This window comes from Salvelinus fontinalis, unplaced genomic scaffold (genome assembly GCF_029448725.1).
Source record: "Salvelinus fontinalis isolate EN_2023a unplaced genomic scaffold, ASM2944872v1 scaffold_0144, whole genome shotgun sequence".
NCBI classification, from domain to species: Eukaryota; Metazoa; Chordata; class Actinopteri; order Salmoniformes; family Salmonidae; genus Salvelinus; species Salvelinus fontinalis.
In genome coordinates this window covers 331,890-359,094 of record NW_026600353.1, presented here as the reverse complement: position 1 = coordinate 359,094, position 27,205 = coordinate 331,890, and the positions used below count along the sequence as shown (strand labels likewise).

General features: G+C 42.6%; 2 protein-coding genes across 2 annotated transcripts; one reads left to right on the top strand and one right to left on the bottom strand.

Annotated features, from left to right (window-relative positions):
* Positions 1–11,278: 11,278 nt before the first annotated feature.
* LOC129843478 (uncharacterized) lies at positions 11,279–18,180 on the bottom strand. The gene is made up of 2 exons (XM_055912211.1): positions 17,916–18,180; positions 11,279–14,876 (listed from the first exon to the last, which is right to left on the bottom strand). Exons 1-2 carry the CDS (start codon positions 18,178–18,180, stop codon positions 12,295–12,297), a joined length of 2,847 nt encoding a protein of 948 aa, XP_055768186.1. The 3' UTR covers positions 11,279–12,294.
* Positions 18,118–26,408, top strand: LOC129843498 (vascular cell adhesion protein 1-like). Its single transcript, XM_055912251.1, has 6 exons — positions 18,118–18,225; positions 19,753–20,170; positions 21,398–21,664; positions 24,788–25,153; positions 25,321–25,560; positions 25,725–26,408. The coding sequence occupies exons 2-6, from the start codon at positions 20,116–20,118 to the stop codon at positions 25,793–25,795; spliced, it is 999 nt and encodes a 332-aa protein (XP_055768226.1). The 5' UTR covers positions 18,118–18,225; positions 19,753–20,115; the 3' UTR covers positions 25,796–26,408.
* Positions 26,409–27,205: the final 797 nt, after the last annotated feature.

Genomic DNA, 27,205 nt, shown 5'->3' with positions numbered 1-27,205 from the left:
CAATGCATTGCGCAATGGTCGGTAGCCATTTCTGTTTTGGCACTCGCCTTCCCTCTTACACATACAGAAGCCTGAGGGGTATAATACAAACCAGAATCAATGAGTTAGCCAGCTAACTTGCCTAAATATTCAGAAATAACTTTAAAAACAAAAAGATATGATAGACATTGTCATGGTCTAATTAACTCAACAACCAAAAACATATCTAAGTTCACATTTCTTAATGAACCAGATATTCAATAGCTATTTCGGGTTGTTTATCAAAGTTAGCTGACTAACTCATTGCTTTGTAGTTTACCCCTCTGAACCAAAGAGGTTGTTAGCCTGAAATTACCTGAGTCCCTGCCATCCTCTCGCTCTTCCTCCTCCCCCTCATCGATTTCTCTCTCCTCCTCCTCCTCTTTGACAATCACATTGAGTTCCACTGTTTGATTGCAGTCACCCAGCTTCACTGACAGCATCTCTGGAGCCCGCTGTGAGCTTCTCTGGGCCGGAACACCACAACCAGAACCTGGTTCAGACATGGTAGGCTGGATAGATCTAAAAGAGGAGACCGAAAGAGTTGAGTGTGAGACTTTCAAACCTAGATTGTGTTACATTTTGGTATTTTCCAGAGCTATATCTAAGCTAGCTAACCACACATCCCGTCCAGCAGGAACACTTTTTCCATAAAAAAAAAAAGATCTGACAGCATCAGACAAGCTAAATTAATGAAGTTGATTTGATTAAAACATAGTATATGTCTACAGTGGGGAGAACAAGTATTTGATACACTACCGATTTTGAAGGTTTTCCTACTTACAAAGCATGTAGAGGTCTGTAATTTTTATCATAGGTACACTTCAACTGTGAGAGACGGAATCTAAAACAAAAATCCAGAAAATCACATTGTATGATTTAAGTAATTAATTTGTATTTTATTTGAATAATTTTGCAATAAAATGCAAATGAATTACTTAAAAATAACACAATACATTAAGCATACCAGAGAGTCCTGTAACGTGATTCTTTTTTTTGTCAAGCCTTTATTACAGCAAAGAAAACAGTCACATTCATTTGTGAATGCAATTACCCGAAAATGGAACAGTTTATTTATTGTTTAAGCTAATTATTCAAGGCTTGCTTTATTTTATTTTAACTAAAATGCTTGATTGCATTTCAAATCATGAATGACTTGTATGCTGTGTGATGACAAGAACGAACAAATCATTGATTGACATAGTAGCTTATATAAGCACCGGTACACTACTACCAAGTAGGCGCTATTTTTCAGATGTGGCCCTACCGGAGTAGCACAGTATTGTTGAAACGCACATCCATGAGCTACTTGCTATGGGCGTCACTGCTATTAGCTTCACGACTGACATTTGGACCAGCGATGTCAGCCCCATGAACATGCGGAGTCTGACAGCTCAGTGGGTCGATGAGGATTTCCTACTAAGGAAAGCCGTATTGCTCAAGAATGTGTTGGTTCTCATACCGCTGCTGCCATTTCAAAATGGCATTAGAGAACATGTTTGAAACTTGGAAGCATGAACACTCCTAGCTCCATTCGAACAACTGACTCGAGAAACAAGCTCATCAACTGCGTCTGCAGATACCCTCATGGCCTGCTCAATAAAACCCCACAGTCTGTGTCGGCAGTTAACTTGGAAAAGTACGAGTCTGTGAACAAGCAATTTGGTGGTATTCTCTCTGAGCCTCTTTACGGCGTCGCCACCATGCTCGATGCTAGCTACAAGGACCGCTACTACTTCGATGCAGACAAGAAACAGGGTTTACGTGAAATGTTTGACACAGCTGGACAAGCTGGAAATGGACCCCGTGACAGTGCGCACCGAGGAAGAGAAGCCACGGACAAAACAGAGCTGAAACTTCACTGCTTGACATATATGATGAAATCCAGGTTGAGACGGAACAACGAAAACAGCACAAGTGAAAGAAATAGGTTTTGATTATGTTTTATGGGTAATGGGGAAATACGTAAATGCCCCAAAAAATAACTTCTTGCTCAGTGTGTGCATTTCAACTATTTACTAGAATGCTTAAATGGACACTTTTATAAAAATATCGGTATCGTTTTTTAAAGGCAAGGAAAATATCGGATATTGGCCAAAAATGTCATATCGGTGCATCCCTAATCAAAAACATAGAAAAGTCCCCATGGCAGCCTAAAAAAGTAGCTGAATTTGTCGCTAGACTAAAATCAATAAAGATAGCAAGGGGTCTACAAACTAAATGCAGAAACAAAGTCCCTAACTTGCCAACAGCTTCTGCATCACGCAGAACATCATTGATAGACCCAACTTTTCTGAATAACAAGAAACTATATTGGACCTTCCTTAGAACATCTTGGTTCTGTTAACTGATTGACTGGGTCAGCGGCGAGACCATGCTCTTGATCAATCAACCATCCCTTAAGCTTACCATATGCTTCCCAGTAGAAACACTTGAGAAATACTGCTCCAAACATCTTAGATGTAACATTGCACGACTAATACTTCTTCAGTAAAAACTCAAAGAACATATTTCTTGATTTATTTTAGATTGATTTGGACTATTTTGAGGAAGTGTTACTGTACACATGGAGTAATACCAAACATTAGAAACACCGTCATAATATTGAGTTGCACCCTCAGAACAGCCTCAATTCATCAGAGCATGGACTCTACAAGATGTCAAAAGCGTTCCACAGGGATGCTGGTCCATAAACATCTCTCCGGGAAGAAGAAGTGTTTCATGATTAACAACTCATGGTGTAATTGTAACATAGAGGAACTCAAGTCCTTTTGTTCACCTGACCTAGAATTCCACACAATCAAACGCTGACCAAATTATCTCCCAAGAGAATTCTCATTGGTTATTATCACAGCCGTGTACATCCCCCCTCAAGCCAATACCATGACAGCCCTCAAGGAACTTCACTAGACTTCATGCAAACTGGAAACCATATATCCCGAGGCAGCATTTATTGTAACTGGGGATTTTAACAAAGCAAATTTGAGATCAAGGCTACCTAAATTCTAACAGCACTTGCGCTGGCAAAACACTGGATCACTGCTCCTTTAACTTCCGCGATGCATACAAGGCCCTCCCCCGCCCTCCTTTCGCCAAATCTGACCACAACTCCAATTTTTCTCCTCCATTCCTATAGGCAGAAACTCAAACAGGATGTACCCGTGATAAGGACTATTCAATGCTAGTCTGACCAATCGGATTCCACTCTTCAAGATTGTTTTGTTGGATTTCTGATTTATCTAGAGTTATGCACAAAATGTATTTATTCATAATATAATAAAATGTACCATTCAAAGGAGTTATATCAACATCCATTTATGGAAAATGATCCGACGAGTTTAATGAAGTACAATATTATTTTATCTTGCGAAATATGCACATTTTTGGATTACATTGTTGGAAACTGATAATTGACTTATAAAATGTTACAAATAAACATACTAAAACATGTTTAAGGAAATGTTAGCAGACTTAGAATTTTGTTTAGCAATATCAAAAAAGTTAACGGTTAATAGGCTTAGTAGCACAAATAATATTATAGCATTGACAATATTGTTAACAGCATTAAGAGTAATGGTTACGAGATAGCTATGGAAACAGTAATACAAATAAAACATTTATGCTACTGTTAATATAATTATTATTATTATATAGGCCGCTAAGGTCATAAAAAATATTGAATGTAACAAACAAAAAACTCCAAATAGTAATATTAGAATAAACGTTAGAAAACATTAAAAACCCATTGTTATTTAGCCCATTCGTATTGCAGAATGTTCGTTATGTTTGACATTGGACATGCATATTGAACTGTACGTTGTGTCACAGTAAGGGGGGGTCCATTCTACTCAGGAGCACCTTTAGTTTTTAAATCCACAGAGGTAACACCCCTTTTGTGGGCCTTAAAGAGTGGCCAATCAGCATAAATCCAAGAGGTTTTTTCTCCATATTAGACACAAACTTTTGGGTCAAACTCTTCCGTTTTGTATGCTATGGACTTTGGTTTGTTGGCTGGACCCTGGTTTTATGGACACACAATCTATGTACGGTACAATATTTATGTCCAATATGAAACAAGTGGATTTAAATTGATTGGCGTCTCTTTAATATTAACTCTAAGAATAAAATTGCTATAGTTAATTTTTACACGTTTTTTGAGATGCAAAGTCAAATTGAAAACAGTATTGGTATTGTTGAATTTGATTTTCATAATATCAAGCTAGGACTGGTGGTTTGATTAGCTAAAGTAGCAAGTCCGTTTGGTTACCACAGCAACTACTGTAGCTATTTAGTAAACTTGCTAGCTACTTCCGTGGATGTTGAACACATTTCTACCGGACAATTGTGTTAAATTATAGCCATGGTATAAAAGAGAATCAACTATAGCCATGGTATTAAAGAGATAATCAACTATAGCCATGGTATAAAAGAGATAATCAACTATAGCCATGGTATAAAAGAGATAATCAACTATAGCCATGGTATAAAAGAGATAATCAACTATAGCCATGGTATTAAAGAGATAATCAACTCGGGGCTCTATGCGTTCTCTGGAATATAGGTCAGTTTTATCAGTTCAACACCTTCCACGTCATTCATTATTTTACTTAGAAAACAACCCTCGTTGATCATCCCTTAAGTACACCACGGGTATGATAAGACCAATATGTTTACTGGTCTAATTACTTTGGTAACAAGTTTATAATAGCATAAGGCACCTCGGGAGTTTGTAGTGTTTTTTAAAAATTACCTTTATTTAACTAGGCAAATCAGTTAAGAACAAATTCTTATTTACAATGACGGCCAACAACGGACGACGCTGGGATACAGCTGGATTCGAACCAGGGTGTCTGTAGTGACGCGTCTCGCAGTGAGATGCAGTGCCTTAGACTACTTCGCCACTCTGGAGCCCATGGCCAATATACCGCGGCTAAGGGCTTGTGTCCAGGTAGTTGTGCACAACTTCAGGAGTTTGAGTCGACTCTGACTCCCTGTGGTTGGAGTCTTAGGAGTCGACTCTGACTCCCTGTGGTTGGAGTCTTAGGAGTCGACTCTGACTCCCTGTGGTTGGAGTCTTAGGAGTCGACTCTGACTCCCTGTGGTTGGAGTCTTAGGAGTCGACTCTGACTCCCTGTGGTTGGAGTCTTAGGAGTCGACTCTCGCCCGACTCCCAAAACAAGCTGAAATGGATACGCACACACCACCTCATTATTGCAGTCCTACATGGAAGACTACATTTGCGTTCTAGCGGACTGACATGAGCACGATACTGCCCATTTGCTCATCACTGCAGCCTATAAAAAAGGCCTAGGTGATGTGTAGGACTAGAATATTTCAGGGATATATCTGCGGTGCGCAGCCTAGACGGATCCCATGGGATGAATTTAATCCCAGGCCCCGTCGCTGCAGGAGGCCTTTAGGTACGCCGTCATTGCAAATAAGAATTTGTTGTTAACTGACTTGCTTAGTTAAATAAAGCACTCTACGCTGATAACACTATGTTCCTATGTTACAGCTCTATTCTGACAGGTATTACTAGAGATGAGGGTCCTCTAATTAGTATCTCAGCATGTGGTTATTCCAGAGGACTATTATTTTACATGTTACACCTCTATTCTGACAGGTATTACTAGAGATGAGGGTTCTCTAATTAGTATCCCAGCATGTGGTTATTCCAGAGGACTATTAATTTCCATGTTACACCTCTATTCTGACATGTATTACTAGAGATGAGGGTTCTCTAATTAGTATCTCAGCACGTGTGTTACTCAAGAGGACTATTCACAGAGGATTAGTTTTTCCGAACTGCCCCCTGTAATTCTAATATATTTTTTTTTTTACATTGGAGTTATGACGGAAGCCCGGCGGTTTTTATTGTAGGCGTGAAGATATTTTAACGTCACGTCTAGACGATAACAGGCTACACTGATAACTCGTGCTTGTCTGCCAAATGTATAGGTCTTCCTCATAATATTTAAAATCGATGAAATGTGATCCTATTCATTATTGTAGCGATCCATGGTAGATGTCCTTCCTAATAACAACGCCCCCAATCTGGCTGACTTGAGTTGCTGAACCGTATTTGCACTTGATTGTGTTTATGGATGACAAGTGAACTTGCTATTTTCAAAAGCTTTAGCGGTGGGGCGCTGCTTTGAGATCTATTGCCTAGGACAGGGCTCTCCAACCCTGTTCGTGTCGAGCTACCCTCCTGTAGGTTTTTCGCTCCAACCCTAATCTAGCGCATGTGATTCAATAATTAGCTGCTTTTTAAGCTGGATCAGGATAGTTACAAATTGGGGTTGGAGCAAAAAACCTACAGAAAGGTAGCTTTCCCGGAACAGGATTGAGAGCCCTAACCTAGGACATCAACAGCCAGCCATGGTTTCATTAAATAAGCTATAGGCAATACTTCTTTATTGCATATTTAGGGCTAATTAAACTGATGCATTTCTCAATGTTCAGCTTCAATACACTGACACCATGAAGAATAGCTTAACCCTAGTCATTGACAGCCTAATATATACTTTTGGTGAATTTACGATGCATTGCTAGACAAGACAAATAACCAAGATACATAGCCCATGCAAACGGTTCTGTCGGCCCCGATCCTCTTTCTAACTCACTGGCTCCTCTTTCTCTTCACTATGAAAAACGCTAGAGTGTGTTTGGTCTTCGGTCTGCTGCGTGTATAAGAGCTCAGTCTACTCGTCGATAGCCCCTGCTTTAGTGAACAAAGAAAATGCAAACACAGTACTGCACGTGTGACCGATGTGAAATGGCTAGCTAGTTAGCGGTGGTGCGCGCTAATATCGTTTCATTCGGTGACGTCACTCGCTCTGAGACCTTGAAGTAGTTGTTCCCCTTGCTTTGCAAGGGCCGCGGCTTTTGTGGAGCGATGGTTAACGATGCTTCGAGGGGGCTGTCGTCGATGTGTGCAGAGGGTCCCTGGTTCGAGCCCGGTCGGGGCGAGGAGAGGGACAGAAGCTAAACTGTTACACACGGTCGGAACTAGAAGCACAAGCATTTCACTACACTCGCATTAACATCTGCTAACCATGTGTATGTGACCAATAAAACTTGATTTGCGATAGCCTACATCTTTTGGATTACCATGCATGGTTCTGGCTGTGCCCCCCCCCCCCCCCTCCCTCTTTGCCACACCACACCTCCTCTGGCCTTACTGCATACGTACACAACGACTCTTATACTGAAGGATTCCAAAAAATCCGTGACCCGGAAGTATTTAGTTATTCTTCAAATCGGTCACATACACATATTTAGTGGATGTTATTTTGGGTGTAGCGAAACGCTTGTGTGCCTACTTCACAGCGCCATTATTTTGATAGAAACACGAAAGTTGTTACAAGTAGACATTCCTTCTTAAATTTGCTTGAAAACGTTATGGAAAAGGGTTAGGGATTCACTGTTTTCATAACCGGTAGTCAGATTAGCAACGGTTAGTCCAGCCAATGTTGCTACCTAAAGTAGCTAAATAGATTAACGTTACTGTAGTTATAAAAACATATTTCGTTAAACCATCTGTGGCTAAACAATGAGCTGGTGGTTAGCTAGTTAGCCAATTCATCGCCACAGTCAGTTTACTCACAATGAGACGACAGCTGGCTAACTATTAAGTAAAAGTCACTTCAACTCAACCGTTACCCCGAAATTAAATTAGTTTGTTAGCTAGCTATCGACACAAACGGGTTGGACGGGAGATGTGTAGCTAGCTAACGAGTGGCTAACAGCTCGCTAGTTAGCTAACTGGGAGAACAACAAAGCCAGGCCGCGGCAACCACTGCCGTTTAATTGTGGAATGCGTTAGTTTACAGACCGTGCTACAAGCTCAAGTTTAACATTCGAAATTCGCAATATGTTACCTTGAACTGATTCCCTGTAGCTAATTATTTAGCCGAGAAGAATTTGATGAAATGGTGAGGTCTCGTAGAGCATGCGGAAACATTCATCCACTTCCCGAGTGCGTTTGGTCTGGATTATGAGATGCGGCAGAAAATGTTCGTGAGCGTCGTATCAGCGTGGTCGTTGTGCATGTGTTGCTGGCCTCTGGCGGAAATACGTCTTCTTCTTCGATGTGGTTTAACGGCGGTTGGCATCCAATACATGTTGCATTACCGCCACCTACAAGACTGGAGTAGAACTTCCTTATACTTTGTTTGAAAAAAATTAACAAATACCCTTTCATATAACACGCACTCACAAAAAATTATAATATATATATTTTTTAAATAACACCACCCTACTCCACTATTTAAATCTATTTACTCCTACCTCAGGTCAACAACCTGAAAGGATGGGACACCACCACTTAACACACCCTGTAACTCTTCTGATGTCAAGTGTCACACCACCCAAATACCTCTGCAGCTAAGCCACCAAAACTTCAATTTTCTGTGATTTACGTTCCATCCCTGCAGTACAGTTGATAACCATTGCTATAAATGCTAAAAATCCAATCTTACTGAAACATATCACTTGTTGGCCTATCCCTCTGTACTGGTATAGATCTATTACTTACACCACTCCTCTCAGGATCCCTCCCCTTGACCCATCTTCCTCTACTTTCTTCACTACCTCAGCACACAACAACTGCTGCACCAATCTAACCCTGGAAACCTCAACCTGCCTCTCTCTCACCGGACATTTCTGATCCCCAGCCCCATGGGCACCCCTACAATAAACACATACCACTACTTTCCCCAAAGCTACACATTCCTTTGTCTCATGCACTTCTCACACCTAGGAACCTCCCTCCTACACACTGCTGCCACATGCCCATAAGCTTGACACCTGTAACAATGTATTGTATTCAGCACAAAAGCTTGTACAGGATAACTTATATATCCTAACATCACTTTGTCGGGCAAAGAATCAACATCCAAACTCAAAAGAACAGACAACTTCTGTTTCACCACTCACACCACGCTGTCTGCGTCGCCAAACGACAAGCATCACAAACACCCGGAATCTTCCCTTCAATTAGTCCACTTTTACATTTACTGATACCCCAGTAATCACTCCTTTCAATGGCATTCTTTTCTTGAGAGCAAAAACAATTCACATTTCCTGCCCCCATTCATTTAACACGGAGCGCCTTCTCCTTCTGACCAGCACAAACACAAACAATTATCACAAGACCACTTTTGGTTACCCTCACCTATTCCACAGCACCCAACTCTGTTTTCACCCACCCTGAAACCACAAATGGATCAGCCAAAAGGCAAGAGTCCACTTCTTCCAAAAACTTCACTCCTACTATCACAGACTCATCGTTATCCTGACCCTCGGTGCCTCGGGCTCCGAGAACTTCACCACACCTACCACCTCTGATACTACGCCCTCATTCACTTCCATTTCTCCTCCGGTCTTCAGCTCACTCTGCTTACACTTTCTATCATTCTTCTTTAACAAACCATCTCCCTGCCGGAGGCAGCAGGTAGCCTAGTGGTTAGAGCGTCGGGCCAGTAACCGAAAGGTTGCTGGATTGAATGCCCGAGCTAACAAGGTAAAAATCTATCATTCTGCCACTGGGTAGGCCCCTGAACAAGGGTAGGCCAACCCGGTAGGCCATCATTGTAAATAAGAATTTGTTCTTAACTGACTTGCCTAGTTAAATAAAGCTTCTTAGACCTCTTTTTCCCCCTCTATTCCTCCTCCGTATTCCAAGTATACGTCTCCTTATGATAATAGTGCACTTCTCCTGACATACAGCTTGTTCTTGCCTTCTCAAGGGACACCATTTAACCGGCTGTCACAATCTCCGTACAATCAGCACGAACCCCTCGGGATGTAACGCTAAACAGTGCATCCCCCTTATAAAGCAGCTGCTTCGTCTCGATGTTCTTCTTTATCAAAAGCTACTGCGATGCTTTTCCATTTCTAACAAGCACGCTCTTCCAACCGCCATCCACCGTCTCGCTCTTCCAACCGCCATCCACCGTCTCGCTCTTCCAAACGCCATCCACCGTCTCGCTCTTCCAACCGCCATCCACCATCTCGCTCTTCCAAACGCCATCCACCGTCTCGCTCTTCCAACCGCCATCCACCGTCTCGCTCTTCCAAACGCCATCCACCGTCTCGCTCTTCCAACCGCCATCCACCGTCTCGCTCTTCCAAACGCCATCCACCGTCTCGCTCTTCCAACCGCCATCCACCGTCTCGCTCTTCCAACCGCCATCCACCGTCTCGCTCTTCCAAACGCCATCCACCGTCTCGCTTCATGCGCTTGATACGTCTGACGGAAAGAAGTCAGGCAAAACAAAAAAAATATGCAACGACAAACGATTTTACTGAGTTACAGTTCTTATGAGAAAATCAGTCAATTAAAATGAATTCATTAGGTCCTAATCTATGGATTTCACATGACTGGGAATACAGATATGCATCTGTTGGTCACAGATACCTTAAAATAAATGGGCCTCAGGATCTCGTCGCAGCATTTCTGTGCATTCAAATTGCCATCGATAAAATGCAATTGTATTCGTTGTCCGTAGCTTATGCCTACCCATACCATAACCCCACCCCCACCATGTGGCACTCTGTTCCCAACGCTGACATTAGCTATTCCACACAACGCCATACATGTGGTCTGCGGTTATGAGGCCAGTTGGATGTACTGCCAAGTTCTATAAAATGACATTGAGGCGGATTATGGTAGAGAATTTAACATTCGATTCTCTGGCAACACCTCTGGTGGACATTCCTGTAGTCAGTATGCCAATTGCACAATCTCTCAAAATTTGAGACATCTGTGGCATTGTGTTGTCTGACAGAACTGCACATTTTAGTGGCCTTTTATTCTCCCCAGCACAAGGTGCACCTGTGTAATGATAATGCTGTTTAATAAGCTTGATATGCCACACCTGTCAGGTGGATGATTTATCTTGGCAAAGGAGAAATGTTCACTAACAGGATGTAAACACATTTGTGCGCAACATTTTTGAGAAATAAGCTTTAGTACTTATTGGGAAATTTAATTTTAATTTTATTTCAGCTCATGAAACATGGGACCAACACTTTACATGTTGTGTTTTATATTTTTGTTCAGTGTAGATTTTTTCAACCAAAACAAAACAGCTATTATTACATTATATTTATATCTGCAGTGTGATGTTATATTATTACAACAGTGTATAGCATCTGTTATCCTTTATTATCATAATGTTACTATACTGACTTGTCATCGATAAAGACAATCTACCAACATAATACACTTTCAATGAGGAAGAGGAGCCACACAGACAGTTGGAACTGTTTGTATTTATAATTCAGTTGAAGGATAGTTGACAACATCTTACACACTTTACAAGCAGATCACATGACATAACAATACACTCATATGGTTGACTTTGGATGTCAATTAGAGGTCTTCATATACCTGAATATACCCGAGACCTGGGCCCGTTCGGGGTGGAAATTCTAACTTGTCCCTTGGGTCAGGGTGGTTCCTGTTTGATTGTCATCGGATCTCGGGTCTATGTAACTACAGCTGATAGATCCGAATGGACCAACGGCTCTGCATAGTCTATAGCATATATATTTTACGCTAATCAGGTGAAATTATTGACTTATAGAAGGCCTAGCCAACATATGAAGACCTATTAGTTAGCAACTTGGCTGATATCTGGACCCGTGAAGACCTCTAATGTCAATACAAACCAGCCCTTCTACTGATTTGAATTATGTATTCAAAAAAAATATTTACAACTGAATTCTACTGGAGTCTATGGACTTATTTTGTATTCAATAGAATAGCCCATAGGGCCCATGGACAAATGTAGTGCACTACAGAATAGGGTGCATGGTCAAATGTAGTGCACTACAGAATAGGGCCCATGGTCAAATGTAGTGCACTACAAAATAGGGCCCATGGACAAATGTAGTGCACTACAGAATAGGGCCCATGGTCAAATGTAGTGCACTACAAAATAGGGCCCATGGACAAATGTAGTGCACTACAAAATAGGGCCCATGGTCAAATGTAGTGCACTACAAAATAGGACCCATGGTCAAATGTAGTGCACTACAGAATAGGGCCCATGGTCAAATGTAGTGCACTACAGAATAGGGCCCATGGTCAAATGTAGTGCACTACAGAATAGGGCCCATGGTCAAATGTAGTGCACAACAGAGGGAATAGGGCGCCATTTGGGACACTCAGCCCCAGTATATACTATATATAGACTCAGCCCCCAGTATATACTATATACAGACACAGCCCAAGCCTTCTCAGATTTTCCTCAGATGCTGTACTGCTCATTTAAACAGGAAGGCTCCAGGGCAGGTTTTATTTTGGACAAACTTATCGACGACCTTGTCGTGAAAGTCTGACCTGAGTCCTTGAATGAAGTCCTTCTCGACAGAGAGCACGGACAGTGCATTTAGCCTGCCATTGTTCTGTTGCCAAGCGACCGCGGATCCCGAGGTGTTCCGAGAACACGGCAACACCTGGATTCTTTTCAGAGTGGGGAACCTTCTATCAGACTCGGCGGTCTGCATGGGAGTGGTGATGATGATTTTGAGAAGAGAGACCGTCTCTGACAAAACATCCTGGAGGTTGAGCTCGCTGATTGTTTTCAGTAAAGACAGAGCTGTTGTACCCCTGTGGAGCTCCGTGTGTTGGTACAGAGAGGTCAATTCATCTTTCAGCTTCCCAGTGTTAACCACCGGCCATAGCTTGGCAGCACACTGTAGGGCTGAGCACGGGAAACAGCCTACGAACTTAGAGAAGAGCGTGGGATTCACCAGTTTGGCTGCGATTAAATGGTCACTACTTTGAGAAAACCTGTGATGCACATGTGTGACGATGATGTCACATGCCTTTCTCATGACCGCTGCTGTTGTCTTTGTGTCTCTTTTGTCGTTGTCCGACATGGGACCTACGTGTGCTGTGGCCTCAGCTCTCCCCTGTTGGGCCTGAACGTACTTTTCGAAACTATCAACTGCCTGTTCGATGTCCGCCACGACAATGTCCCTTTTGTGTATATTGACAGTGAGAACATCCACCTCTTGCATGACCAAATAGAATAATTCCAGTAGTTGTAGGAACGTGGGGTCCCTGAGTTTGGCTGACAGGCCATAAGCCTCTCTGATAGAGTCCTGGTCCCACATCGGCTGTGTCCTAATATCTTCCACACACTTCTGAAGAGCAACGCGATTCTCCCAAACCACACTGACTGTTTCTCGCTCACAGTTCCACCCTGCAGCTGTAGCTCTCTTTGGCTGATCTTGGAAGAAGGTCTCGAACAAAGACAAATCCGCAAAAAACACTTTGAGTTGGGTCGCTGTCGCCGAGCAGATCTGCTGGAGTGTGACACGTAGCGGGTGAGCGTAGCAGTGCACAAAGTTAGCGTTGGGATAGGTGCGTTTCAGGTGAGTTTCCAGGTCGCGTACGTCGGCCCCGTCCACTGCTGCCGCCGAGACCCCGTCGTACGTCTGAGCGATCAGCTTGTGCTCCAGTTTCAGTGGTTCCAGCGAGTCCTTGACTGCGTTGGTGAGACCGGCTGCCGTTTTATCCTTTAGGTCCACAAACTCCCAAAACCTCTCGGTGACGGTATTGTCTGGAAGCATGTACCGTAGCACGACAGAGACCTGCTGTGGCGTACAGGAGTAGATTGTTAGCCCAAGAAGCTGATCTTGGGCCAGTATGGCGTTTTCCACACTTATGGTCAAGGTTGGGAGTGGAGACGCTGATCCTAGATCTGTAGCTAGGGGTAATGTCACCCTGGAGGAGACCTCCCCTGTCCACGGCATGCCGTCCACCTGCACCGCTACGAAGCTAGCCGCCCACACCTCCTTGGTAATTGCCTCTTTGTACACCTCGTGCATAAAGTCAAACAGTTTGTTTTGTACATAGCCTCTTGGGTGCTTAAAGAAGCCGTGAGCATCGTAATGCCTCTGGAGTCTCGAGTCTCCCTCGCACATCGTCTCAAAGATGCACTTAAACATGGATGTGTTTAGAGAGTCCGGCTCGACCCGGCCACTCCGCCACCACGTGGCAGCCATATGTCTCCCACACAGCACGTAGCATTTGACCATTCTACCCAGCACGTACCTGTTCTCCTCGGTTTGTCTGTTGTGTATCTCAATGGAGCTTGGGTTTACGCTGACCAGCTGACCAGCGGCGTTAGTCTTCCCTAGAAATCCCAGTTTCATGCCGTTTTCCAGATGAGTACAACAACTCTCGTGTTTCGAAATCCTTTCGGAGAGGTGCTTCAGGTCCTTGAAACCCACCGTCGACCAAGTTCCCTCTTTGCCGAATAAAAGGCACGGGAAGCAGTACAGCGCTTTTTTGGAGACGCTAGCCGTCAGCCACGATTTCTTATGGAACCACGAGGGGTTGAATGAACGGGTCGGGTCCTTTCCCTTTGTTCTGTGTTGGGGAAGTGTTATTTCTACATCAGGTGGCTGGTGGGGACCGAGACTTTTTATCTGGAGTTTCTCCTCCTGCGACAAAGTGTAACGGTTAGTAAGGAGAAAATCCACATGGTTACTGATTGATGTTGGTTTTCTGGCCTGGTTCAAGCTCTCATCACATATATCTTTATGTTTACTAGGATCCCCATTAGCTGACACGATGATGAAAGAAAATTGTGGGAGGACTGGTGGGAGGATTGGTGAGAAGGAGCTGGAAGTCTTTTTCCGTTTGGGAGAACACGTTACACCGTGGCTGCGGTCTTTACAAGTGTGTCTTCTCAACTCCTCTGGCTCATAGAAACTAGTGAAGCAGTCCATGCAGTGGTGACGTTTCTCTCTTGAGTTCCTCCCTCTGTGTTGTTGCTGGTTTCCTGCTACTGTGGTACTGGGCTCGCTGAGTGAGCCTGAGTTGGAGCTCTCTCCTGTGAGAATATATTAACAGATTTTAAAAAAATGATTTCACCTTTATTTAACCAGGTAGGCTAGTTGAGAACAAGTTCTCATTTACAATTGCGACCTGGCCAAGATAAAGCAAAGCAGTGCGACACAAACAACAACACAGAGTTACACAAGGAATAAACAAACACACAGTCAAAAACACATTAGAAAAAAAGTCTATATACAGTGTGTGCAAATGAGGTAAGATAAAGGAGGTAAGGCAATAAGTAGGCCATAGTGGCGAAATAATTACAATTTAGCAATTAAACACTGGAGTGATAGAAGATGAATGTGCAAGTAATATAGGATTACAATCAGAAAAGTAAAAAAATAAAAATGCATTGATTATTTAGAATTCAGGTGTGATTAAAACACCAAATGATACAAAGGCATCTCCCCAATTAAATGACAGTGCCTATCAGAATGTATGAGTTTATAGGGGAAGTTTACCTAAAATACCACATTTCCCCAAGTGATTCCATACATTGAAACTAGTTAGGTGGAGTTCTCCCCCTCTCTCTCCCTGCAGTCTAGAACTGGAAAGCTGCTAAAAGGGTCACGTTACTCGTCTTTCTGTACGACTAACTCTGCTCTGTTGTCAAAGAGTGATTGTGAAATCTGCGAATTGTGGACAGATTCTTTGATTTATTGAAAGCGTATGGCCAAATCAGCAAGTTTTTTAAACCAAAACCAATGGTTTTGAGTCAGGAAATTTGTACTTTCCCACCTAAAACGATTGCGATTATTTTATGTGGCCGACTGCAACAACAGCAGAGATGGGTAACAACTGTGCATGTGCGCTCTCGTGGGGCAAACTCTGACCAGTGGAGGCTGGTGGGAGGAGCTATAGGAGGACAGGCTCATTGTAATGGCTGGAATGGAATAAAGGGAACGGTTTCCATATGTTTGATAACGTTCCATTTATTCCATTCCAACCATTACACGCTGTCGTACACGTCGATCCAGAGCATCCCAAACATGCTCAATGAGTATGCGGGCCATGGAAGAACTGGAACATTTTCAGCTTCCAGGAATTGTGTACAGATCCTTGCGACATGGGGCCGTTTATTATCATGCTGAAACATGAGGTGATGGCGGTGGATAAATGGCACGACAATGGGCCTCAGGATCTCATCACTGAAGTCTTTCGTCGTTTTCTCAGCTTTTAATTTCCTTAAAACTGGTAAAACGGATGACATTTGGACATTTTGCATATGACCAATCTTTCCACTGTTTTGAAGTTATGGCGTTTCATCCCCGGTCCCTAAACGAAACAGACAACTTTACTGGTGTTAACTAGATTACTAATGCATTCATTCTAACGATGTAAGACATTATTCTGGTGAGCATTACTTTATTTAGTTTTCTGGGGCAACAAGTTATGACAGAAGAGAAGCTGCATGTATCAAACTATAGTTGACAAAACAAATGGACTACCAAATGTCAGAAATTATAATATGGCCTAACAAATGTCAGAAATTATAAGCAGAAACTTGTCTAAATTAGGGGTGAAAGTAGCCAGTAGTAAATGAATTATGGCTGGCTAAATTATAGGGTAATTATTATGGTGGATCTAACTGCGCAGGTAGCCTACTCTTAGCCTACTAGTAACCACCAGCTGTGTGTGTGTCTGTGTCTCTAAATTATAGGGTAATTATTATGGTGGATCTAACTGCGCAGGTAGCCTACTCTTAGCCTACTAGTAACCACCAGCTGTGTGTGTGTCTGTGTCTCTAAATTATAGGGTAATTATTATGGTGGATCTAACTGCCTACTCTTTGAAGTGATTTGTTTGAAAATCAGATGAAAACGGCATCACACAACACCCATGATATGTGAAACTGAGCACAGACCGCAAAAACTACAGTGTACGGGAGGAGATGTTTACATGCCACAGTATCCTGTCTTAGATCAACTCAACCCTGGCATCTTATCCGGGTTTCTCATAACCCGGGATACAAGCTTTTTTCAGGTTATTGTAAAACGGGATATGGGTGTTTATACTCAAAAACAGAATAGCTGAGTATCCTGAATAATAACGGGATATGGGTGTTTATATGTAAACATGGTCAGTGGCTAAATCAGAGTTGAACATGTCATGTAAAATCCCTTGAGAAAACATTTTAAAATGCATCTTTTGAATTAAACGAAGATTTTGGCCGTTTGGCATCTCGAAAAACATACTACGGGACAATGAACACTGAGATCATATGCAAATACTCCACTAGACAAATATTTATGGATGTTATTAGTCAGAAGTTTATAAATCAATGAGGAGTTAACAGGGTTTTTCACATTTAGGATCAATTGAGTCAGATTAAAATCAATGCATATACTCTTTAACCCCCTTGCATAAGACAAAACAATCCCCATCAAAATCCATCTATTTAAGACAGAGATTGCTGTTTTTCTGTTGTTGTATGGGCTGCGTCTCAATCTACTGCATCAGCCAATGGCAGCCTTCTGCTTCTGCGGTGGAAGGTGGGCAAGCTACAGTGGTGTTTGTCAGACCACGAGACATGCCGAAAATTGGTCTTTCTCGCGAAAATGTTGGAACGGTTTGACCTAAAAATTACTATGACCACTATGGAATGATGAGACTCTCACGAACACGATAGTTCACAAGCGTCACGGAACTCGCCTGAAGTCAGTACCGCCGATCTGCCCAACTTCTGTCTGTAGTGTCCGAACAGCTTGGGGCTACACACTTGTTTTGTTCTAGGACGCCCACAAGACTCGTCTGAAGGTAGCCCGGTAACAGTTTTTTAAAAATTAACGTAGGTAGTCTAGTGCCAAAAATATGGGTACAAAAACGTTAAATTATCAAATGATTGTTATCTGTTTTTCCATGTCACGTGACCCTTTTATGTAGCTTTCCAGTTCTAGGCTGCAGGGAGAGAGAGGGGGAGACGGCTAACTCCACCCAACTAGTTTCAATGTATGGAATCACTTGGGAAATTTTAGGTCAAATGTATTATTTTGTCATTGACATCTCTCCATACCCCACATCCAACCTAACTGACCTGGAGGAGCCATATCAGCATTTCTCTCCTCTTCTACTTGGACCTCTCTCTTCTCCCCCTCTTCCTTATCTTCTTTGATTTCGCTCTCTTCTTCTTTAACATGTCCCTTCTCCTCCTTTTTGACAATCACATTGAGTTCCAGTGTTTGACTGCAGTCCTCCAGCTTCACTGAGACGCAGTCCTCCAGCTTCACTGACACAGTCTCTGGACCAGGCTGTGAGCTTCTCTGGACTGGAACGCCACAGCCAGAACTCAGTTCAGACATGGTGGACTAGAGGTGGGTCAGTAGAACCAGAGGCGGTATAAAAAGGTGAGTTTCACAAACAAACAGGTTATATACCACATTTGGGAAAGGGGTGCAATGCAAACGTGTGTACGCTGAAGTGGTAGTAAACAAAGCAAGCTAGCCATTTTACATTTGAGTAATTTAGCAGATACTCTTATCCAGAGCAACATACGAGTGCATAACTTTTCGTAGCCAACAGCAATAGCTAAATACTATATTACGGACAAAACACAATGCAAAGTGTTAGCTGGCTAGAAAGATACCAACCTATTTAGCTGCAGTCACTTTCCAACCCAAGACAATGGCTAGTGTAACGTTAGCTAGCTTACAAGCTAGGATAACACGCCCTCTAAAAGGCTCAAGAGTTTGTCTGAGACATGCGTTATTTAAATAACCCATTAAAGGTCCAAATTAAAATGTAAATCACATTTAAACGACTGTCTTAGCTACCTGAAATAATTGCTTGATTGGATGAGAATATCGGTGGAAAACTACTTGACGCCAGCTAGCAATAACTTCCGGGTGACGTCATGGGGGGGGGGTCCTTCAACATAAGAGTCCTGTCCTGTAAAACGTGTGTAAATGGGTAATGAAGGCGAAATAAACGATTGGAAATATATGCACAATTATAATCGTATACTGGTTATCAAACATGTATTTCTCCACTTATGATCAGATCTGTGTTTAGCCTTCTCCTATTATTTTGGAATCGCCTACTATTCAACACACTAGCAGACATATATTATATATATATATATATATATATATATATATATATATATATATATATATATATATTATATATATATTATATATATATATATATATTATATATATATAATATATATATATATATACATATATTATTTATTTAACCTTTATTTAACTAGGCAAGTCAGTTAAGAACAAATTCTTATTTACAATGATGGCCTACCAAAAGGCAAAAGGCCTCCTGCGGGGATGGGGGATGAGATTAAAAATAAAAATAAATGACATAAAAATATAGGACAAAAACACACATCACACATCACGACAAAAGACAACACAACGCTACCTAAAGAGAGACCTAAGACGACAGCATAGCATAGCAGCAAGACATGACAACAACATGGTAGCAACACAACATAGTAGCAGCACAAAACAGGGTACAAACATTGTTGGGCACAGACAACAGCACAAAGGGCAAGAAGGTAGAGACAACAATACATCACGCAAAGCAGCACATATCAACACATAGTATTTGATACTTTAGTGTGTATGTGTGTAGCCTTCTCCTACTATTCAACTCATTAGCAGACATAGTATCTGATACTTTAGTGTGTATGTGTGTAGCCTTCTCCTACTATTCAACTCATTAGCAGACATAGTATCTGATACTTTAGTGTGTATGTGTGTAGCCTTCTCCTACTATTCAACTCATTAGCAGACATAGTATCTGATACTTTAGTGTGTATGTACTGTGTGCTGTAAATGGTGTGTGTACTGCCCACCCCTTCTTAAGCCACATTGTGTTTAGACTAGCACTCTATCCTCCCTTCCTTCCTCTCACAGGTCTTCGTCCTGAATGGCACCCTGCGCCCTAAGTAGTGCACTATATAGGGAATAGGGTGCCATTGGCCATAGGACTCTGGTTAAAAGTAGTGCACTATATAGGGAATAGGGTGCCATTTTAGGAACGCGGTCGTAGTCAGAACAGTAGGAACACCCAGGTTGGTCACAGGACAAACCCAAAAGACTAAAGAAAAGGGACAATGAGCTGGACACACACACATCGGAGGAGATCAGCTATCTTCGTCTCAGTTACTAAGAGAACTCTTTGGACACACATCGGAGGAGATCAGCCATCTTCGTCTCAGTTACTAAGAGAACTCTTGAGGGGAGCTACTGATCTCTCAGTGAAGAAACATACACAGCATGCACACACACACTCTCCTCCTCCTCCTCCTCCTCCTCCTCCTTCTGAAGCCAGGTGAGTGTGTGTGTGTGTGTGTGTGTGTGTGTGTGTGTGTGTGTGTGTGTGTGTGTGTGTGTGTGTGTGTGTGTGTGTGTGTGAGAGAAAATGAGGGAGAGAGGCGTGATACAGAGCAGTAGATCATGAAAGAGATTTAGTCTTTAGAACAGTGACAATTAGATCACCAGGAAACTATTGTTAAAAAAAAAATCATATATCATACTTCTTGTATTTTTTTAAATTCTATTTTCTATTATTATCATTATCATTAGTATTATCATCATTATTATTATCACTGCATTGATGAGAAAGAGTTATCAAAGTAAGAATTTCACTGTACTGTTTTACAGCTGTTGTATGGTGTTTTACAGCTGTTGTATAGTGTTTTACAGCTGTTGTATGCTGTTATACAGCTGTTGTATGCTGTTTTACAGCTGTTGTATGCTTTGCACGGGGCGAATAAACTTTGAAACTTGATTTCAGATTGCTGATGTCATGTATGTTTAGGATTATATTACACTGAGATTGAGGTTGAGCGAGATAGAGATGGCGGTTGAACAAATACACACACACACACACACACACACACACACACACACACACACACACACACACACACACACACACACACACACACACACACACACACAGTGCTATCATGACTGTACATGTATTGCCTATGTCAGTAAAAGTAAATGAGATCATAATATCCCAGAGGACCACTGAACAATCAATGTTCATAGAGAGGAATGAGGTAATTGGCTGATAAATGGTCACAGAGAGGCGATTGGCTAGGTCAGGGACTCCTTCCTTCCTGTCAGGAACTCCTTTCCTCTCCTCATTTTTGGAAATGAAGTGTGTGTGTGTGTGTGCATGCGTGTGCATGCGTGTGCTGTTGCTGTGTTTGGATGTTGGCGTTGTCAGCATTCTCTGTCAATGACAATGGTGAGGTCACCTCCCTTTCTTCCTGTTCCACCAGCACCCTCCTCCTCACCTCTCCTCCTTCTCTCTCTCTCTCTCGCTCTCTCTCTCTCTAAAAGTGTGTAGTCATGCTTCTGTAGCAGAGGTCAGTCGGACTTATGCTGTTTTGATGAGGAAGCCCTGACTTCAAAATCAGTGTCACCCTCGGACCAAGACGGAGTTTCCTATTTGCGTAATTGTTAAGAAGTTGGTTTCCTGATACTTCCAGGCTCTCCACTCACAGACATAATATCTCTCCCCTCCCCGGTCCGTTTCTCCCTCCAGGCGTGTGTGAGTCCTGTTCCCTGGTGGTCAGTCCTGCTGGGCTGGTGGTGAAGTATGGAGCCCCTGCTTCGGCCAACTGCACCTCTGATACGGTCACCTTTATGGGCTGGGAGTCGAGCCAGGGAGAATCTCAGGTCTTTAGCCCTGGGGTAAAAGAGCTGACTTGGAGAGTAGACAGCCTGACTGACTGGAATATAAAGCCTCAATGCTTTGAGATGTCTGAGGAGGGAGGCCAGTGTGCCAGAGTGCTGAATGTTACTGTTTACAGTGAGTAACTTCCCTCTTATGTTTGCTCTCTGACTCTCTCGTGTCTCCCAGTATCTTTTGTCTGTGCAGAAACCTGTTAGTGACACACTGACCAGAAACCTGTTAGTAACTGACCAGAAACCTGTTAGTAACTGACCAGAAACCTGTTAGTAACTGACCAGAAACCTGTTAGTGACACACTGACCAGAAACCTGTTAATAACTGACCAGAAACCTGTTAGTAACTGACCAGAAACCGGTTAGTGACACACTGACCAGAAACCTGTTAGTAACTGACCAGAAACCTGTTAGTGACACACTGACCAGAAACCTGTTAATAACTGACCAAAAACCTGTTAGTAACTGACCAGAAACAGGTTAGNAGAAACCGGTTAATAACTGACCAGAAACCGGTTAGTAACTGACCAGAAACCGGTTAATAACTGACCAGAAACCTGTTAGTAACTGACCAGAAACCTGTTAGTAACTGACCAGAAACCGGTTAATAACTGACCAGAAACCTGTTAGTAACTGACCAGAAACCTGTTAGTAACTGACCAGAAACCTGTTAGTAAATGACCAGAAACCTGTTAGTGACACACTGACCAGAAACCTGTTAGTAACTGACCAGAAACCCGTTAGTAACTGACCAGAAACCTGTTTGTAACACACTGACCAGAAACCTGTTAGTAACTGACCAGAAACCTGTTAGTAACTGACCAGAAACCTGTTAGTAACTGACCAGAAACCTGTTAGTAACTGACCAGAAACCTGTTAGTAACTGACCAGAAACCTGTTAGTAACTGACCAGAAACCTGTTAGTAACTGACCAGAAACCTGTTAGTAACTGACCAGAAACCTGTTAGTAACTGACCAGAAACCTGTTAGTAACTGACCAGAAACCTGTTAGTAACTGACCAGAAACCTGTTAGTAACTGACCAGAAACCTGTTAGTAACTGACCAGAAACCTGTTAGTGACACACTGACCAGAAACCTGTTAATAACTGACCAGAAACCTGTTAGTAACTGACCAGAAACCGGTTAGTGACACACTGACCAGAAACCTGTTAGTAACTGACCAGAAACCTTTTAGTGACACACTGACCAGAAACCTGTTAATAACTGACCAAAACCCTGTTAGTAACTGACCAGAAACCGGTTAGTAACTGACTAGAAACCGGTTAATAACTGACCAGAAACCTGTTAGTAACTGACCAGAAACCGGTTAATAACTGACCAGAAACCTGTTAGTAACTGACCAGAAACCTGTTAGTAACTGACCAGAAACCGGTTAATAACTGACCAGAAACCTGTTAGTAACTGACCAGAAACCTGTTAGTAACTGACCAGAAACCTGTTAGTAACTGACCAGAAACCTGTTAGTAAATGACCAGAAACCTGTTAGTGACACACTGACCAGAAACCTGTTAGTAACTGACCAGAAACCCGTTAGTAACTGACCAGAAACCTGTTTGTAATACACTGACCAGAAACCTGTTAGTAACTGACCAGAAACCTGTTAGTAACTGACCAGAAACCTGTTAGTAACTGACCAGAAACCTGTTAGTAGCTGACCAGAAACCGGTTAGTAACTGACCAGAAACCTGTTAGTAACTGACCAGAAACCGGTTAGTAACTGACCAGAAACCTGTTAGTAACTGACCAGAAACCTGTTAGTAACTGACCAGAAACCGGTTAGCAACTTACCAGAAACCGGTTAGTAACTGACCAGAAACCTGTTAGTAACTGACCAGAAACCTGTTAGTAACTGACCAGAAACCTGTTAGTAACTGACCAGAAACCTGTTAGTGACACACTGACCAGAAACCTGTTAGTAACTGACCAAAAACCTGTTAGTAACTGACCAGAAACCTGTTAGTAACTGACCAGAAACCTGTTAGTAACTGACCAGAAACCTGTTAGTAACACACTGACCAGAAACCTGTTAGTGACACACTGACCAGAAACCTGTTAGTAACTGACCAGAAACCTGTTAGTAACTGACCAGAAACCTGTTAGTAACTGACCAGAAACCTGTTAGTAACTGACCAGAAACCTGTTAGTGACACACTGACCAGAAACCTGTTAGTAACACACTGACCAGAAACCTGTTAGTGACACACTGACCAGAAACCTGTTAGTAACTGACCAGAAACCTGTTAGTAACTGACCAGAAACCTGTTAGTAACACACTGACCAGAAACCTGTTAGTGACACACTGACCAGAAACCTGTTAGTGACACACTGACCAGAAACCTGTTAGTAACTGACCAGAAACCTGTTAGTAACTGACCAGAAACCTGTTAGTAACACACTGACCAGAAACCTGTTAGTGACACACTGACCAGAAACCTGTTAGTAACTGACCAGAAACCTGTTAGTAACTGACCAGAAACCTGTTAGTAACACACTGACCAGAAACCTGTTAGAGACACACTGACCAGAAACCTGTTAGTAACTGACCAGAAACCTGTTAGTAACTGACCAGAAACCTGTTAGTAACACACTGACCAGAAACCTGTTAGTAACTGACCAGAAACCTGTTAGTGACACACTGACCAGAAACCTGTTAGTAACTGACCAGAAACCTGTTAGTAACTGACCAGAAACCTGTTAGTAACACACTGACCAGAAACCTGTTAGTGACACACTGACCAGAAACCTGTTAGTAACTGACCAGAAACCTGTTAGTAACTGACCAGAAACCTGTTAGTAACTGACCAGAAACCTGTTAGTAACAGACCAGAAACCTGTTAGTAACTGACCAGAAACCTGTTAGTAACTGACCAGAAACCTGTTAGTGACACACTGACCAGAAACCTGTTAGTGACACACTGACCAGAAACCTGTTAGTAACTGACCAGAAACCTGTTAGTGACACACTGACCAGAAACCTGTTAGTAACTGACCAGAAACCTGTTAGTGACACACTGACCAGAAACCTGTTAGTAACTGACCAGAAACCTGTTAGTAACTGACCAGAAACCTGTTAGTAACTGACCAGAAACCTGTTAGTAACTGACCAGAAACCTGTTAGTAACTGACCAGAAACATGTTAGTAACTGACCAGAAACCTGTTAGTGACACACTGACCAGAAACACACTCTGTTCTTTTCAATGGTGTGTGTTTCCCTTCCTCCACAGAGCTTCCAGACAGAGTCTCCATCAGATATTTAAGCCACTCTGGTCCCGTGGTTGAGGGGCATCAGTACTCTCTGCATTGTGTTGTCCAGAACATCGCTCCTATTGAGCACCTCAGAGTGACCTTCTTCAAAGTCTCTACCAATGGTGAACAGACAGTGTTATACACACAACCACTGAACAATGACATTCAACAACGGAACAATGGCATTAGGGAACCGGTGAATGAGAGCTTTTCCCTGCAGTTCTCCCCCACTAGTGTTGATGACGGGGCCCAGTTGTGGTGTTCAGCCATGTTGGATCTGGGACCAGAGGGACCCCAACCTCCTCCTGTAATGGAATCAGACCACCTCAACATCAACGTGCACTGTGAGTCCATCTGGTTAGTCGTGACTTGATTGGTAATGTCTATCTGTACAGATCAGTACTGTGGTTATGATGGTTGTAAAGATGACGGGGATCAAATGATGGGAATGTAATTATGAGGTCATGATGATGATGATGATGAAGTTTCGTATCCTTTCTCTCCTCCCCAGTCGCTCCTGAGTTCTCCTGTTCTGCCAAGCTGCAGGTGCGAGCGGGGGAGGGGCTAACGTGTGATGTCAGAGGCAATCCCCTCCCATCGGTCACCTGGCTGAGAGACGGACAGGTGCTGACCCCGCCCACACACCTGAGCAGAGAGGATGCTGGGGATTACACCCTCATGGCTTTGAACCGTATCGGAAAAGCCAATCACACAGTGGAGGTGGAGGTCCTACATGGCCCTGCTGCTAGAGGTGTGTTTGTTTGTGTCTGTCTGTCTCTGTCTGTCTGTCTGTCTGTCTGTCTGTCTGTCTGTCTGTGTGTGTGTCTGTCTGTCTGTCTGTCTGTGTGTGTGTGTGTGTGTGTGTGTTAGAAACTGATTTTTAAGGTGTTGTTCGACGTCTGTTCCCCTCCTCAGGAGCTTCCTGTCAGGCTGCTGGGAGTGCCACGGTGGCTGTGCTGCTCCTCCAGCTCATTCATTGGCTGTAAGACCACTTCCTGAACCCACTGATTGGCTGTATTGAATGATTCCTTTATTTATTTAACGGTTGAGTTATTAATAACTGACCAATCAGGACATCGATCTCTGTGCTGGAGCTTTGTGGTGATTTGACAGTGATCTGTGAGGGCAGTCTTCAATAGATCTGGAATCAGATCTGTGTTAGTAGAAAACCCTTTTTGCCTAAATGTGAAATTAGCTGTTTTGAAATGTGTTATTTTGAAGTAGTGCTATTGAACAGGTCTATAATTAAGCAATAAGGCCCGAGGGGGTGTGGTATATGGCCAATATACCACGGCTAAGGGCTGTTCTTATGCATGACACAACGGTATAAATGTTGATTTCAAACCCTAACCTTAAATGTTTATTACTAATAAACTATATAAATGTTTAGGCCTAATCCTAACCCTAAGTGTTTATTATTAATAAACTATATAAATGTTTAGGCCTAATCCTAACCCTAAATGTTTATTACTAATAAACTATATAAAATGTTTCGGCCTAATCCTAACCCAGTCTCTAGCAACAGATCTGCCATTATCCTTTTTGCAATGTGTTATCAATGTCTTCTGTGACTAATAAAAGTTCACCCACAAACTGTCATTGGTTTAACATATTTGTTATCAGGTTGGCTGCGATGATGATGATGATGATGAGTGTGGGTGGATGTAGCCGTAGGTGACGTAGCCGTGCCATGTTATGCATTTTCAACCAGATCCGCAGGAGGAGTCCTCGTCACTATTTACCACAGGGTTTGTGCTATCTGGGATCCTTGGGATGTCCCTAACCTAAACCCTAAACCTAACCACTACCATTTTAAATGTCGACTTCAATGTTGTAGTGCGGTACGGACGTCCCAGGGATCCCAGATAGCATGGGCCGTTACCACAGCCGTAAAGTAAAAAACCATGCATATTGCTACAATTCTCTTCTTAAAATCAGATTTAAAACCTAAATCTAACCACACTGCTAACGTTATGACTAACCCAAACCACACCGAACGCACACTGCAACTGCCTCTGCAACGCAGTGCTGCAAGGCAAACGCAGCGTTCCATTGGAAAGGAATGTCATTCTGGTGGACCAAAACGCCATGACGCTGTCGGCGTGCGATGGAAGCGGCTAGGCAGAATGATGGAGACGACAGGGTCAGTCCTGGTATAAGTAGAGCTACTGCAGGACATGTTGTCAATGATGGCTCCAGACACTGATACCAGACCTGTTCAGAAATCTTCTTCTCACACAAATGTGTCGTTTAAAAAAAAAAAATCACCTTAATAGTTAATCAGATTGACTTGATAACCTTTTTAATGAAGCCTAGGTCAAAGGTCATCAACCTGACTGCGTTTGTGGAAAGAAGAACTGCCAAGTTCATTGTGGAAGCAGCAACAGAGTTTTTAG